At 40.8% G+C, this 16,863-nt stretch overlaps 1 protein-coding gene across 1 annotated transcript; it reads right to left on the bottom strand.

The window, feature by feature from the left end:
• Positions 1-1,036: 1,036 nt before the first annotated feature.
• LOC127958421 (inactive peptidyl-prolyl cis-trans isomerase FKBP6) lies at positions 1,037-6,226 on the bottom strand. The gene is made up of 8 exons (XM_052557278.1): positions 6,051-6,226; positions 5,206-5,323; positions 4,579-4,668; positions 4,275-4,477; positions 4,076-4,195; positions 3,746-3,943; positions 2,359-2,468; positions 1,037-2,273 (listed from the first exon to the last, which is right to left on the bottom strand). The coding sequence occupies exons 1-8, from the start codon at positions 6,195-6,197 to the stop codon at positions 2,195-2,197; spliced, it is 1,065 nt and encodes a 354-aa protein (XP_052413238.1). The 5' UTR covers positions 6,198-6,226; the 3' UTR covers positions 1,037-2,194.
• Between the last annotated feature and the right edge of the window lie 10,637 nt (positions 6,227-16,863).

Below are 16,863 nucleotides of genomic sequence, written 5' to 3'. Positions count from 1 at the left end.
TGGTGAAAATGTCACATTACTTGAGGAACAAGGATTGGTCTCTAACTGTTTTATTGTGGCTATAAATCCAGCCGTTAGTCCCTGCTGGTAGATGCTATAACTACTCCAGTTATGAGCAAAAAGTCTGTTTTTCCTTCGACTGTCATTCAAAAAAGTAGCTGTATATTTCCGATCAAATGCCATTTTTTTACTAATAATAAAAACTAATGTACACATTAAAATTTCAGACAGAACCTTAAAAATATCAGATAGAACCTTATAATTCAGAGGGGACGAAATGTCTCTAAATGTCACTTTTACTGTTCACCCTCAAATTAATGGATTTGTTCACGGTCATGTTGCTCGATATCTGTATGTCAATTATTCTGTGGAACACCATTCTTTTTTTCTTTTCATAAATTTGAAGTACCAGACTTTCAATGTATGAAAATATACTCACAATATCTTATTTTGTGTTAAAGAAAAAATTATGTTTGGAAATGATAAATGAGTAAATGATAACAGAATTTCTGGGTGAACTTTCCCCGTAAGACAAAACAATAAAAGAATGCTAAGAAATCTACAAAATATCATACATGTTCCTTTGGAAAAACAGTAGTTTTAAAGACCTATGGTTTTGAAAAATTAACTTAGTGCCAATCACCAAGAGCTTAGTCCAGGAGAAAACCCAACGAACCTGGACAGGTCTGGGTCAAGAATAATAAACGTCACTTTGTACACACATAATTACATCTTCACATCTGGTAAATGTCAGCAGAGCAACACTCAAAAGAAACTAAAACAAGAAAGGACAGACTTCACTGGACTAAAGTTACCAAGGACGCAGAAAGTCCAAGGATTTACAGACCTGCTGTTTGTTTTAAGATTAACTGTTGTTTGCGCTGCTCATCCAGCCACAGAAAAGACTATTCATAACAGTTACATATAACAGCATTGGAACATCACTTTACAAATCTTTGTGGGGGTTTTCTTAAATATTGTAGGCCAGTGTGGTCAAAAGCCTGGCTCTGTTGAAAGACGGCATCGTTACAACTCCATACTGAGGTAAACTCGGTTAATCCACATGGAAAGTTTTAACACGAACCTTCATAAACATTGAAAGTTATGTTGCTTCTTGTTAACTGGCACCAACATATTTGTGACATTCTGTGGTTTACACTTACATTTAGCAGATGCTTTTATCCAAAGTAACTTACAAAATACAATGTTTATATAAAAAATGATAAAATATACAATTGAGTAAAAAAACTGGATTGCAAGCAAGTTGGAGCAAATATGTAATGCCATTTTTTTTTTTTTTTTTTTACATAGTAAATGTGATGAGCTACACCTGTGGTTACTCTGCTGTTGACGTGTGAACTTGAGAAGAACTAACCTCATACATCAGTTACAATACTTCGGAGAAAACTTTTTCTGAAAAAATACAGAACTTTTGGCAGACACAACATGGTTTAATATTTTGCGATAATGAAATTACATTTTAAGGGAGCTTTAAGTATCCAAATAAATTTTGGGGGGCTGCTGAATACTAGTATTTCTGTGTTAAGACAGGGAAGAAAGACTAGGCAGTAAAATGTACCAAGATATCAAAAGATAACAAGACACGTATGTATAAAGGGTAAACTTTATACATAGAATATGTATTGACATTTTTTTACTCTTCTGTTCAACTAAATATATGTGCATTTATAATCGTATAGAGTATTATTAATTTCCACATAAATCTAAAGAAAATTCTAAACTCTGAGCAAGGCATAACAACTTATTGTTTTCATGTTAACTTCAAAATGTAACACACACAAAGTAAGTAAAATCAAGACGAGCATTGCATGGCATGCAAAAAAAAAAAAAAAAAAAAAAAAAAGGTGTATGAGAAATAATTCAATTAATGAACAAGTCTATATAACCTCTGAAACTCCAGCCACACGCTTCGGAGACATCCTGATGCTCCATATAGAGTACTGAACACAACACTGCAAAATCTTGACTGTCTGCTATAATAAAGCTTATCTTACAGTAACGATAATAATGCAAAACAAAAGTGAACTGTAAGCAATTAAAAGTATGACAAAATTTGAGGCAATGTTGGGCCACTCACACCAAAATTACAATTGGTTGGGTTTATACTGCCCACTTGTGGTCATCCTGGAGGGTTTGAAAAATGGTAAAAATACCACCATGGACACTGCAAGCTTCACTTTTCCATTCCTTTAAAACCCGAGAACATCTTGGAGCACATCTCTCTCTCTTTGTCCAAATAGTCCTTATAGCATCTGTAAAAGATCAGTAGATTTGCTTAGCTTTCAAGTTAACACATGTAGGAAGACTTGACAAAACTATCAGATAAGAAAAACTTACAGAGCCAGCTTTCTCAGCAAGGTGTTGATGTCAGGGTCGAATGGCTTGTTCGCCTGAGCGAGTGTAAGGTAATCTTGTGCTTTCTCATAGTCATTCATCTCCAAACAGGCCTCATTAAAAATAAAGAAAGCTCTTAATATATGTGGTCTTCCGCTACAATGGTTAACAAAACACAAATAAAAACGTGACTGGAAGTTTCTTCAGGATTCTAAAGAAAAGGTCTTTATAAGGGCTGTCAGTTTAACATTTTCATTTACACTGAACACATTTACCTGATGTGATCACTAAAAAAAACTACATTAGTACAAAAGCAAAAGTAAATCTTAAATTCAATCATAAGGAGTTTTTCAATCATAAAGAATTTTCACACTAGAACAGCAATTCAAACTTGGTGTATTACCTTTGATTTAGCAAGTCTATTCTGGCCCCTTCTGAACATGCAGTAAAAAATGAACAAAATGCCATTCACAAAAGCTAATCAGAACTTTACGGGATGGAAATCATTGAGCTCACTGCTTGAGACTCAGAAAAAGAGCAACAGGGTGGCCTTAGTCTGAACGAGTAACAGCAATTTAAAAAAAGGCAAAGAATTAAACATATCCTATTTGAAGAGTCCATAAAATTTTGTGGGTGAAACAGAGTCGTTCCAATAGGAATCTGAGCAATCTGGACTTGTGTGTTTCACTCAATTTCAGATCAGTCATCTGAAATTGTTACGCTGTCCAACAGAAAGCTGCTGGCTTCTGTGACTACTGTGAAAACAGTGCATGATACATCGTTTCACTATTGACAACAGACCTTTGCCCATCAAATTTAGCTGATGTGACCACACTCCGTCTACTTGATTGTAAATGGATTGCTGTCGGCCAGTGATCAACCTATCATTTTATTTTCATTGAAATGTAAAGAAACCAGTCTATTGAGTTCTTATGTGTGCAATTACTCATTTTCACAACTGGTTCCTTTGGAGGGTTTATTTTGGGAACCTGGCACATTTTCTCCCATTGTTTGGTTAGTTTGCCATAATGAACATAGCAATCGTGCTCAGAGTAGCAACAAAATAATCGGTTTGAGATCCAGTTCAATTAAAACTGAACTCTGGAGCAGTGATAAGAAAGCAATCTGTCCCAACAGACTTGTCAATCCGGTGTTAGTGGGAGAATCCCAGAATATAACTGTACAGTTCTTCTTTCGATTAAAAAGCAAATGATCTGACGCACTAGATTAGGCTGACTTTCTTACATCTTGTTTTCTTAATTCAGTTAATAAATCAGCATATCTTAATTTTATTATCATTTTAACTCAACTGACAGCCCCTAGATTTTTACTGAAAGATTACAATAAGGTTATCAACAAAGGAAATAAAAATGCCTAAATGTTGCCCAACCTGGCCGCAGCGGAAGAGCGCTTTAGTGTTCTGAGGGCTGATGTCCAGCACTTTCTGACCGTAGCAAAGGGCCTTGTGGGGTTTCTCCAGTTTGAGGTACGTGAATGAGAGGTTGAGCAGGAAAGGCAATTTCATTTCCTCAAGACACTTCTTCTCTTCTTCATCCACCGGCTCACGATTCTGCAAAAGTGTCACGGCCTGTACCATGCACCAACATTAGTGTGTAATGACAATCTATTATCAGGTATTAGAATACAATAACATTTTTCTTCTATCCATTTACAAACTCTCATTTCTCAGAAACTAACAAAACAGTTATAAGCTCAGAACCTGTTTGTATCGCTCTCGAGCATCTTCATAGCGCTTCTTATTGAAGCAGAGGTTGCCAAAGCTCCGCTGTGTGTCCAGTACATTCAGAAATGTGGACAGAGGAACACTGTTCTGCTCTTCCTGAAGAACAATGTTGAGATTACAATATCTGAAGCAACAACCAAATGATCTGAGCAAGCTAAATGCATAAAAATCTTACCATACTCAAATCCATGAACTCATCCACTTGTGCCGAGTCCAGGAAATCGAGGACTTGCACCTCATAGAGGACTGTGGCTAATGGAGGTATGTGTGGGGGGCATCCAAGGTCCCCGTAGGCATATTTGGGCTTGAAAAGAAAACGGGAAAACTCGCCTTTCTTCATAGTAAGAAGACCAAGCTCTAGGCCATACAAAGTAACATCTATTGGGAGAGATTAAAGAGTCTCGGTGGAGGACAAAGAAGAGAATATACAGGAGAATCGTGATTATCACTCTAACGGAAGAATTCAGTTTCCATCCTACCTTTACCAAGCTTCATCATTCGTGGAAATTTAAAGTGGCTGGTTGTCTCAAATGGTGTGTCAGAATACTCGATGAAACCAGAGAAATGAACTGTGGATGAAACGAGTTCATGTTGGCAGCTAAAAGTACAATCACTACCAATCAAATTTTTTTTTTTTTTAATTTATACTTTTATTAAGCAAGGATGCATTACATTTAAATTTAAAAGTGACAGTAAATAAATGCATGTTAAAAAAGGTTTATATTTAAAATGATTATTTTACATTTTCTAAAGTTTTCAGACAATAAATATTAACTGTTTTCAGCATTGATAATAAGAAATGTTTAAGCACCAAAGCAGCATATTAGAATGATTAGTGTTAGCATCACAATAATACATTTACATTTTAAATATGTTGAAATAAAAAACATATTTAAAATTGTTACATTGTTACATTTTTTTATCAATTAATTGCAGCCTTGGGTGACATATGAGACTTAAAAAAAATGTCGACCACAAACTTTTTAATGGTAGTGTGTGTGTGTGTGTGTGAGAGTTCTAAGAATAATTTATTTCTGAATTATTTGACTATTATAAGCAAGAAGCTAGAACTTTATAAAACCACCATGTTCATTTCAGTCATTTACTTGACACAGAGGCATGCATGGGTACAGGGGGGCCTTCTCCTGCATGGACCACCTCTTTGAGAATTCCTCCATCCCCTAATATGTCTTGCATTTGCCAAGCCAGACGCTGGAATGGAGTCTAAGACAAAAAGAAAAAGAAAGAAAAAACTGAATTAATGTTAAAGCTTATTTTCGAGTTGAGCAAAAAATTTGACCAACCATGTAACATAATACATAATACATTATACATTTAATTTAACATTAACTCCCAATACCAAATAAATAAATAAACAAACAAACAGAGACTACATTTGTTTCTTGACATACTACCATATTTAGCTTTTTTTTTTTTTTTTGGAAGTAAGCTATCTTGGAGTACCACATAAACCTATGTCACGTGAATATGGCAACTGATCAGTATAGTTATATTAAAACATCAAGGAATTAGCATCTTATATCATTTGGCTATATCATGGCACAACAGCAGTATTATTTTGTTGAAACTGGTATCGGCTAGAGACACAACTGAAAGTACTGAACGCATATTTTAGTAACATGGTAGCTTGCAAGGTACCAACCTAAATTACATATTTTTTGCACTGATCACGTCAGTGTCAGGTCAAGTCCAAGCCTGTGGCCACCTCCAAGTACATAACATGTGGAGGTTAATAACCTTGTTCTTTTTTTTTATTATTCTAGAGCGCATTTTGTCTAGTAGTGGCGTTGTAGAGTACTAATGTTAAAATAAATCTCATCTAAACACATTTAAAGAGAAGTAAATTGCTTGCTGGTGCGTTCTGTTCTAAATTGATCATGCATCATTAGACATTAGCCAGGTGTTTTTTCTGCAGGGCAGTTAAAGTTACCTCGATTCCAAACTGACGGCGCTCATCTGGGGCTATGAACTGTAATATTCTCGAGGTCTTGCCGTTTGTTGACATTATGCATGTGTTTTTAGGCCAAAAACTTTCTAAAGAGGTCAGTCTGCAAGTGTGAAAGGGCTGTCTCGGCATGCAGCCTACGTATTTCCGGTGAAATTTCAGGGCGCAATGGCGCATTCAAATTCAACCATAGTGTGAGTGCAATGCCATGCCAGCCACGATCTTTTGTCACTGACCAATTAATATAAATTAATATTTATACATTTTATTGCTATAGTATATCACATTGGGGCCGTTCACACATCGCGTCTTTTCCGTGCTCAAATAGAGGTGGAAATTTTAGAGATTCGTTCATTTTCAGGTCGTTCACCAAAATGATTCGTTCAGTCAGTGACCATTTCTTCACATTACACAAATACGCCAGCAGGTGGCGAAAAAGAGTTTCTTATGTGTTTGTTAAATCAACGAACGTATTCACTTGTTGCCAAAACTGATTTGGCTTAATGTGTGCACAGGCCCGTCGTCAAGGCAGTGCCCCCCCAAATGACTTTTTGTGCCCCCCTAAACGTAACGCACAGAACAATTAACCAAACTTGCATTACTGTGCATTCACACCTCCGGCGTCGAGAGCGTCAAAGTGGCCGGAAGTCATTCATTTTCAATGTAAACCAGCGGCGAGGAGCGGCGTGGCGCGACTTGGCCTTTGAGAGCGTCGAGCAGAGTTTAAATAAAGGCAACTTTATGGTAATGAGCTATGACGCGGTTGGGCAGCAACCAATCGGAACGTAGAAGTCAACCGCTTGAGAGGATTCCAGAGGACGCAGCTCCGATCACATTAGTTCCCAAGCAAAATAGAGGACAGGTTGATTATTGCTGTTTCGCGTTTGCAGTAATCTATGATGTGTCCCTGTTTGCGTACAGGGACATAAAAAAATTATTAAAAGTGATACGTGGACCAAGGTGTCTGAGATCGTTCATTTTAAGTAAAGGATCTTAATATTTCGTCCACAACAACATTTAATGAGATCAACTTATAACGTTAACCTCCTTGTGGTTAGTCTGCATAAGATCAAAAAGGCTGTTTGCTTTGCGTCCACTTTTAATACAAAATGAGCATTCGGTATACGTCACTGTATCTGAGCGCTCACGATTCTTTCTGCAGCGTCGTGAGCAGATCGACTAAATCGATTTTTGACGCTCCCGACGCCGCCGGTGTGAACGCGCAGTTAAACGTTTAATATTGTTTGTTATTGATTTAGTTCATTGCACTAATTCCGTTGTTTCAGCAGAACCTGGCTCACAGGAACAGTAATCACTACAACGGTAACACTAAAAATGCATAACACATTACCTTCAGAAATGATTCAGACGATTCATTATTCAACGCATTATTACACAGAACATAATTTTAAATATAATTATATTCATAAATGACTGTTAAAACATCCCAAAACAGCACCCAAACCTTGCAAAGACCTACCTCATTAATTATTCAAATACAACAGCCAATGGCAAGTCTCCAGCAGCAGACCTTTCAATATGTAATTTTTGTGTTAGTAGTTTTATTAATTCAAATTACAATATGCAGTTTGTGTGTATGTATATGTATATATAAATCATGTAATTCATTTAGTTAAGCATACAGTATTGTATTGTTTATACGCAATTCCTTTGCGCAGCTGAGCTGCGCGTTGCATGCGATCTCAGAATAAATTTTTGGCGGTTTTGGAAATGTTAAGAGACAATAAACAGAGACGTTGAGATCAAACGGTGAAGTATTTTATTTGAATAATTAAACAAAACAAGACTAGTGTGGTCTATTTTAGTTATAGCCTAATATGGGTTTATGTTATGGTCTGTCTCAGATCATTAAAAAAAAGTGTGCCCCCCTATGAAAATTAAATGCCCCCCCATTTGGTTTGTTCTGGCGACGGCCTTGTGTGTGCATAATCGCATTAAATAAATAGTCTAAATATGTTGTTCAGATGAAAAAATCACGAGGTTTTCTTGCATAATTAACATTTTAATTGTTTGGTCAGACAGTTCATATACAGGTGGTGGTCATATAATTAGAATATCATCAATTTAGATTTTTTATAACTGATAACTAAGGAAAAGCCCAAATTCAGTATCTCAGAAAATTTAAATATTGTGAAAAGGTTCAATATTGAAGACACCTGGTGCCACACTCTAATCAGCTAATTAACTCAAAACACCTGCAAAGGCCTTTAAATGGTCTCTCAGTCTAGCTGTTGACTACACAATCATGGGGTAGACTGCTGGCTTGACAGTTTTTCAAAAGACGACACCTTGCACAAGGAGGGCAAGACACAAAAGGTCATTGCAAAAGAGGCTGGCTGTTCACAGAGCTCTGTGTCCAAGCACATTAATAGAGAGGCGAAGGGAAGGAAAATATGTGGTAGAAAAAAGTTTACAAGCAATAGAGATAACTGCACCCTGGAGAGGATTGTAAAACAAAAGCCATTCAAAAATGTGGGGGAGATTAACAAAGAGTAAACTGCAGCTGGGGTCAGTGCTTCAAGAACCACTACGCACAGACGTATGCAAGAAATGGGTTTCAGCTGTCGCATTCCTTGTGTCAAGCCACTCTTTAACAACAGTCAAAAGACAAAAAGGACTGGACTGCTGCTGAGTGGTCCAAAGTTATGTTCTCTGATGAAAGTAAATTTTGCCTTTCCTTTGGAGATCAGGGTCCCAGAGTCTGGAAGAAGAGTTTCCAGTTTCCACAGTCATTGATGGTTTGCGGTTCCATGTCATCTGCTGGTGTTTTCTGAGGTCCAAGGTCAACGCAGCCATATACCAGGAAGTCTTAGAGCACTTCATGCTTCCTGCTGCTGAACAACTTTATGGAGATGCAGATTTCATTTTCCAACAGGACTTGACACCTGCACACAGTGCCAAAGATTCCAGTACATGGATTAAGGACCTTAATATCCCTGTACTTAATTGGCCAGCAAACTCGTCTGACCTTAACCCTACTGAAAATCTATGGGGTATTGTGAAGAGTAAGATGCGATATGCCAGACACAAGAATGCAGAAGAGCCGAAGCCAATATCAGAGCAACCTGGGCTCTCATAACACCTGAGCAGTGCCACAGACTGATCGACTCCATGCAACACCGCATTGCTGCAGTAATTCAGGAAAAGGGAGCCCCATCTAAGTATTGAGTGCTGTACATGCTCATACTTTTCATGTTCATACTTTTTAGTTGGCCAAGATTTGGCCAATAAACATCCTTTCTTTGTATTGGTCTTAAGTTATATTTTAATTTTCTGAGATACTGAATTTGGGATTTTCCTTAGTTGTCAGTTATAATCATCAAAATTAAAAGAAATAAACATTTGATATATATAAGTCTGTGTGTAATGAATAAATATAATATATAAGTTTCACTTTTTGAATGGAATTAGTGAAATAAATCAACTTTTTGATGATATTCTAATTATATGACAAGCACCTGTATAACATATTCACATGAATAAATCAGGGATTAAACATGGAGTTATGTTCCGTCTGCTAAATATGAAAACAAGCGTATGTGCACAGTACCTATAACTGCGCTTTGTATCTGTTGATTACTGATAAAGATTTAAATGTTAAATGGCCGACTGACCCGGTATACTCTCATTAATTTTGTTCACGAACGAGAAGATCTCTCGATTTCGTTCAGACTCAAACGAAACTCGTTCAGTGAAGGGTAAGGGCGTTAATGTTCACTACATTCAACAAATCACATGTTCCGTCACATCTCATACTCAAAGACTATTGGCTTAAACTTTATTCTCAAATTATTAATGTTAACAACATCAGCATTGCTAATTTAGATTTTGATTTCTGTACACTCTCTAATTGTCATACCATTCAAATTTCATATCAAAGGGGTCATGTGATGTTGCTAAAAATACATTATTTGGTGTAAAGAAATGTGTTTATGCAGTTTAACGTTCAAAAAGCATTATTTTCCATATACTGTACATCATTGTTTCTCCTCTATGCCCTGTCTTTCTGAAATGCGTAGATTTTGCAAAGCTCATCAGTCTGAAAAGCGAGGTGTGCTTTGATTGGCCAGATATCCAGTGCATTGTGATTGGCCGCAATGGGAATGTTATGTTATGCCCCTTGCCATACTGTGATGCGTGTCCCGGTCAGAACACTGCAACAAGAAAAAAACAATCAAACCCATTACAAACGAGTCATTTGTTGCATCCATTCGGGACATAATTATGGATTATAATGATTTATAGTGTATTTTTACGCTATAATTTCAGTGCATCAGGACACGTAAACATAAAACCATGTCTACATTTGTGATTGGAGAAACGACAAATGACTCTACACTGCTCAAAACTTGCATTTGAATCATCTTTGGCAAATACTTTAAATATGTAAACATACTTGCAGACTGTAAGTCATAACAACCGGCATTGTACAGTCCTCCATAAAATGCATTGCACATATCTGAATATTTGGGTTGAACTGTTCTGGAACAGTGTTCTAAATACAACTTAACCATTGATTTCTAGTCATGTCCTCTTTTGGAAGGCCAAACAAAGTATTTTATCTTCCACAACGAAACAGTGTCTTCACAACATGGCACCAAAGGCAACAGCGAGAATCAAATTTACCCCTTCTTTCTTTGGGTAAACATTGGGGCAGCATTATGCAAATTTTCCAACACAGTGATGTGGGGGGGGTGTTTAAACGAGGCGTTTTAGGAGGGCGTGGATGAGTTTGAACTTTTATAAAGAATATCTCTTTGGGTTTAAGAATTTACTCTTTGCAACTTTAGTGGATCTTATCTATCAAGCTTGTAACACTCCAAAGAGAAAGGAAAACTTTGAATCGCATCATATTGTTTCAGTACAGATGGGTCAGAGACGGGAGATAACAGGTAAGGAGGTTTATTGACACAAGCAGATGGGATAGTGAACACAGGTGAATCAAATAGCAGTGGCAATAGTGACTGAAGAGTGATAGTGCAATGATACTGTCCTTTGTATTGAGCAGAGTAGAGAACCAAGTGGCAGTAGAGGAGTTGGGACGTTGAAGGATGAAGACACACACACACTCATGATGAACACAGGAGGTAACTTGGAATCGCTGGAGACAGGTAAGTATAACACTGGTAGTCCTTGAAGTAAGCAGGTAGACAAGTCCTAGATGCCAACGAGACCGGACAGTGGCTGTGTGTGTGTGTGTGAGTGTCTTTTATGTGTGAGTAGATTTGGGTGCTGACAAGGCGCAGGTGCGTGTGATCAGTACTCAGGTGAGGGAGTGTGCTGTGATTGAATGATGTTGGAGCCTGGCGTTTCTGTGACAGTAACCCCCCCACCCCCTCCAAGGCCGCTACTGAGGGCCAAGGACCCCGACGTCGTGGTGGTCTTCCTCTACCCCGGGGGGCAGGTCTGTTGGGATGAGAAGCGTGGAAGGTGTCAAGCAAGTTTAAGTCGACTATGTAGTTACGTGGAACCCATGAGCATTCCTCAGGACCATAACCTTAACCACCGTCATCCAGGATGAGTGGAAGGGGGGTTTCAGCTGCGGCTACAACAGGCTTTGTGGAGAAAGGAACAAAAGGATGGTGAGGTTTCAGGAGGCACACATGGAATGTCGGGGGAATGCGATAGAGTGGTGAAGGTCTGCTGTCATCCTGCATCTACATAGGGCCCATTGTAGCTGGTGGTGGGCAGAGTCCCAGACCCTCTCGCTCTCTCAGAACCAGTAGTCGACAGATGGTACATCCGAGGGTTCCCCAGACCAAGGAAATAGTGGAGGTTGGTAACCGAGTACACACTGGAATGGTGTGAGTCCGGTAGATGGTTAGCGCAGGGACTTTTGTGCATACTCAGCCCAACCCCAGGAACTGGTTCCAAGAGTCCTGGTGGCCATGACAGAAGGTATGGAGGAAGCGACCGATCTCTTGGATCTGAATCTGACCGTTCAACTACATGTAGTATCCCGAAGATAGGCTGAAGGCCACACCTAGGAGTGAGAAGAAGGCTCTCCAGACTCGAGAGATGAATTGAGGTCCTCTGTCTGATAATATGTCCTCAGGGATGCCAAAGTACCGGAAGATGTGGTTGAACATGAGCTCTGCGATCTCCATGGCAGTAGGCAAGACAGGATTTAGAGAATCTATCAACAACCACAAGGATACAGGTACATTCTTTTGAATGAGGAGAGGAGTAACGTGAGCTTTTTTTTGGCTCATTGAAGACAACCCTCACTGCTGCATTCTGGATCAATTGCAGAGGCTTGACAGTACATGCAGGAAGGCCCACCAGGAGAGCATTACAATAGTCCAGTCTGGAGAGAACAAGAGCTTGGACAAGAAGTTGGATGGCTTGGTTTGACAGGATGGGTCTAATCTTCCTAATGTTGTATAAGGCAAATCTGCAGGACCAGGTCGTTGTAGCAATGTGGTCTGTGATGCTTAACTGATGATACATCACAACTCCTAGGTTTCTGGCTGTCTACTAAGGAGTAATGGTTGAAGAACCCAGCTGTATAGAGAAGTTGTGATGAAGCGATGGGTTAGCTGGAATCACCAGGAGTTCTGTCTTTGTAATGTTAAGCTGAAGGTGATGGTCATTCATCCAGCTAGAAATGTCACTCAGACAGGCTGAAATGCGAGCAGCTACTGTCGGGTCAACTGGTTGGAATGAGAAGTAGACTTGGGTGTCATCAGCGTAGCAGTGGTAAGAAAAGCCATGCTTCTGAATGACAGATCCTAATGACGTCATGTAGATGGAAAAGAGAAGTGGTCCAAGTACTGAGCCTTGAGGAACCCCAGTAGCAATTTGTTGTGACTTAGAAACATCACCCCTCCAAGACACACTGAAGGATCTGTCAGAAAGGTAGGACTTAACCCACAGGAATGCGGATCCAGAAATGCCCATATTTCTGAGGGTGGGCAGGAGAATCTGGTGATTAACGGTGTCAAAAGCAGCAGACAGGTCCAGTAAGATGAGTACTGAGGATTTTGAAGCTGCTCTTGCTAGTCGCAGGGCTTCAGTAACTGAGAGCAGAGCAGTCTCAGAGTGGTCAGAGCGGTCTGTAGTTTTCAAGAAGCGCTGGATTTAGAGATGGTTTCTTGAGCAGTGGGCTTACCTGAGCCTGCTTGAATGCTGAGAGAAATGTTCCAGAGTGAAGAGAGGAGTTGATAATGTGAGTAAGCAAAGTATGACTGAAGAAGAGATTGCTTGAAGGAGGTGAGTGGGGATCAGATCAAGTGGACAAGTAGTAGGATGATTGGACAGAAGTTTGGAAACGTCCATCTCTGAGAGTGAGGAGAAGGAGGAGTGTGCGTCGGCAGAGACAGTTTATAAGAGACATGTCACTTCCTTAATCCTCAATACAACTATATAAGGAAAACCCGTAACGGCAAAGATGGCGGTTGTGTGAACAAGTCCCGCCCCTCCACTTGGAAATCCAATCATCTGCTTTTAACAGTCAAGCCGGGAAACATTTAAGCCTATCGTCTGGTTCCACTGATGTATGCGCACAGTTGAGGAACCCTTGCGCATACATAGTAAAGGTGTAACCTGTGGGGAAAAAGGCATTTTAAACCTTATTTTGGGGCAAAGTGATCAAAATTTTTCAGCGATTTTGATCATATTTCACTGCTGTTTCTATACATGTTGTTTTTATGCATGTTTTCTCTGCCTATTCATTTAGATAGGAGCTGGTCTTGTTATTCTGAAATAGCTGCCCGGAGGCGTTGCCAAGATGGTGGCCGAGTGGCACGACTTGCCTGAAAGGACTTTGGCATCGGTCATTGTGAAGGCCATTGTGAAGGCTACCAGATGGTAGATGACGTGGACTCTTTGAGATGGTGCATTCCGTACATCCTTGCACGTACCTCCTGACATCTGATGCCATGTTGGTCCACCAGAAGCATTCCTTAAGCAACAAGAGGATATCATTAACCCCCGGGTGGCCAGTGCCTAGTGAGGTATGAGCAGAGTGGATGAGTGGGGTGTGCCGTGTCCTGATGATATACTGCAAGCCTGGCAGGCAACCCAGTGGAGTATTGGTGGAGGTATTGGAGGAGGGTAGGGTCTCTGTGGACCAGGTGATCGGGCTGATTATGAGTTTCTCCGGGAGTACAGCTTCAGGCTCTTCAGAGCTTTTCTCAGGTATAAGGCTGGGATAAGGTGTCAGCCTTGACGTTCTTGGATCTGGGTGGGTAAAGAATAAAGCCCAACAGGCTTGTCTGGGCTTAAGTCTTTTAGCCATTCGCAGATACTCCAGGTTCTTGTGGTCCATAAGTACCAGAAACAAATGTCTTGCTCCCTCCAGCCAATGCCTCCACTCCTCAAGCGCTAACTTGATGGCCAGAAGCTCTCGGTTGCAGATTTCATAATTCATCTCCGCCGGGTTGAGCTTGCAGGAAAAGAAGGCACATGGATGGAGTCTGCTGGCGTTCCCCTGCTGCTGAGAAAGCACAGCTCCTACTCCTGTGGTGGAGGAGTCAATGTCCACGATGAAAGGACTGTCGGGGTCGGGATGGACCAGGAGAGGAGCGGTAGTGAAGGCTTTCCCTAAGGGTATTGAAGGGCTCCGTGGCTGCTGGGGTCCAGGACAGAGACTTGGGCTTATTTGGGAGGAGGCTTGTTAGTGAAATGGTGATGGAACTGTAATCCTGGATGAAGCAGCGGTAGAAATTGGAGAAGCCGAGGAATCGTTGGAGTTCCTTTATGGTAGTGGGTGTTGGCCAGTTCCTGATGGCATCTACCTTCCTCTTGGATGCCACGGCTGTCGATGTTATAGCCAAGGAACTGCACTGAGGGTTGATGGAAGGAGCACTTTTCCGCTTTCAGGTAGAGTTGTGATTCCCTCAGGTGTATCAGGACCTCCGCGGCCAAGACGAATTTGTGGAGAAACTCCCGGAGCACCTCATCGATGAAATCCTGGAATACGAAGGGGGCGTTGACCAAGCCATATAGTATCAAGAGGTACTCGTAGTGTCCAGTAGGTGTTATGAAAGCTGTCTTCCACTCGTCCCCCTCACATATCCAGAAAAGGTTATACGCGCTGCAGAGGTCCAACTTGGTGAAGACAGTAGTACCACAGGGGTGTTCCAGAGCTGCTGGGACAAGAGGAAGTGGATATCTGAACTTGACTGTGATGTTGTTGAGATATCAGTAGTCAATACATGGCCGCAAGCCTCCATCCTTTTTCTCCACAAAGAAGAAGCTCGAAGCAGCAGGGGAAGTTGATGGACGGATGTAGCCTTGATCCAGAGCCTCCTTGATGTATTGCTCCATGGCCTTCTCCTTCGGGATGGAAAGGGGATAGATCCTTCCCCTTGGCACTGACTCACGCGGAAGCAGATCAACATTGCACTCCCATGGCCGGTGTGGAGGCAGCTTGGAGGCTCTCTTAGGGCAGAAAACATCCAAGGGGGCGTAACACAATGGTATATCCACTGACTGTTTTTCAGTTGGACTCTCAATGGTTGTAGCACAGACAGAAAGCTGTTCAGGAAGCGGAGAGGATGGAACAGGAAACCCGGATAAACAGTACATGAAACAAGTTTCGGCCCACTTCAGGACTTCAGGTCTTCCAGGAGATGACAGGATTGTGCTGCTCCAACCATGGGCACCCTAGGATCACGTCAGCGGTGGATTCCTCCAGAACCAGCAGATGGATCTTCTCAACCTGAAATATGCCAATTTGCAGTTGAAGTGGGCCGACACTATGGTGAACCTATCCACAGTATATGCACAGATTCTGGGCCAGCCTTCTCTGCCGTTCAGTCACTGTCAGACGAGTAGAATCCACTTGCATGGGTTCGTAGGCTGGTTCTGGAGGGCTGACGGGTTCTGGTCGGCAGAGGAAGAGGTTGTGCTGAGGCTGGCCCTGGTGCTCTTCGAGACACGGCTGCATACGACTGGCAAAGCAAATGAAGAGTTGGATGAAACGTTCAAGCCTTATGGTGTCCTCGTATGCAGCGAGATGCAACTGCACTTGTGGGTCCAATCCTTGATGATATGTAGTCAATAAAGCTTGTTCATTCCACACACTTGTGGCCGCGAGAGTTCTGAACTTAAGAGCATAATCATTCACAGTCATTTAGCCTTGTTTTAAATTGTAAAGTTTCTTACCAATAGAAGAATCCCAGACGGGTTTTCCGAAGCCTATTGAAGTGCTTTACCTTGTAACTGTGAGATGATGAATTCTTTTATGTGTCTTTTATGTGCCAGTAGATTGGGGTGCTGACGAGGGGCAGGTGTGTGTGATCAGTACTCATGTAAGGGATTGCGCTGTGATTGAAGGGTGTTGGAGCCTGGTGTGTCTGTGACACATATGACCCCTTTAAGAAATTATTTTAAAAGGCTATAAACGATCTGCCACCTGTTGGATCCCCACATGCGATATAGCCTAGTAGCCGGGAAAACTTCCTTATGTTCACAATGTGATGTAAAGATGCAACAACATGCTCAACATTTCCTGTGAAAACCTACCTGTACCACACAAATGAGAAAACATTATTATAAGCGAACCGCCCTGCAGAATATGCTGGTTAGGTATATTTTGACGCTGGGAGACTGGTTTATGCTGGTCTGCATGAACCAGCAAAGGATCAGCATAAACCAGCCTCCCAGCGTCAAAACATACCTAACCAGCATATGTTGTTTATTTCAACAGGGCATTGTGAATCGGGCTAAAGTAAGGCGATTGTTTTGAACACTGGCTGGTTATGTACTTACTCAAATATTGATTTTGGATCATTTTTAACCAAAAAAAAGTTACCGACTGCAGATTTAAGTA

This window comes from Carassius gibelio, chromosome B5 (genome assembly GCF_023724105.1).
Source record: "Carassius gibelio isolate Cgi1373 ecotype wild population from Czech Republic chromosome B5, carGib1.2-hapl.c, whole genome shotgun sequence".
NCBI classification, from domain to species: domain Eukaryota; kingdom Metazoa; phylum Chordata; class Actinopteri; order Cypriniformes; family Cyprinidae; genus Carassius; species Carassius gibelio.
This window is presented reverse-complemented; position numbering and strand designations above follow the sequence as displayed.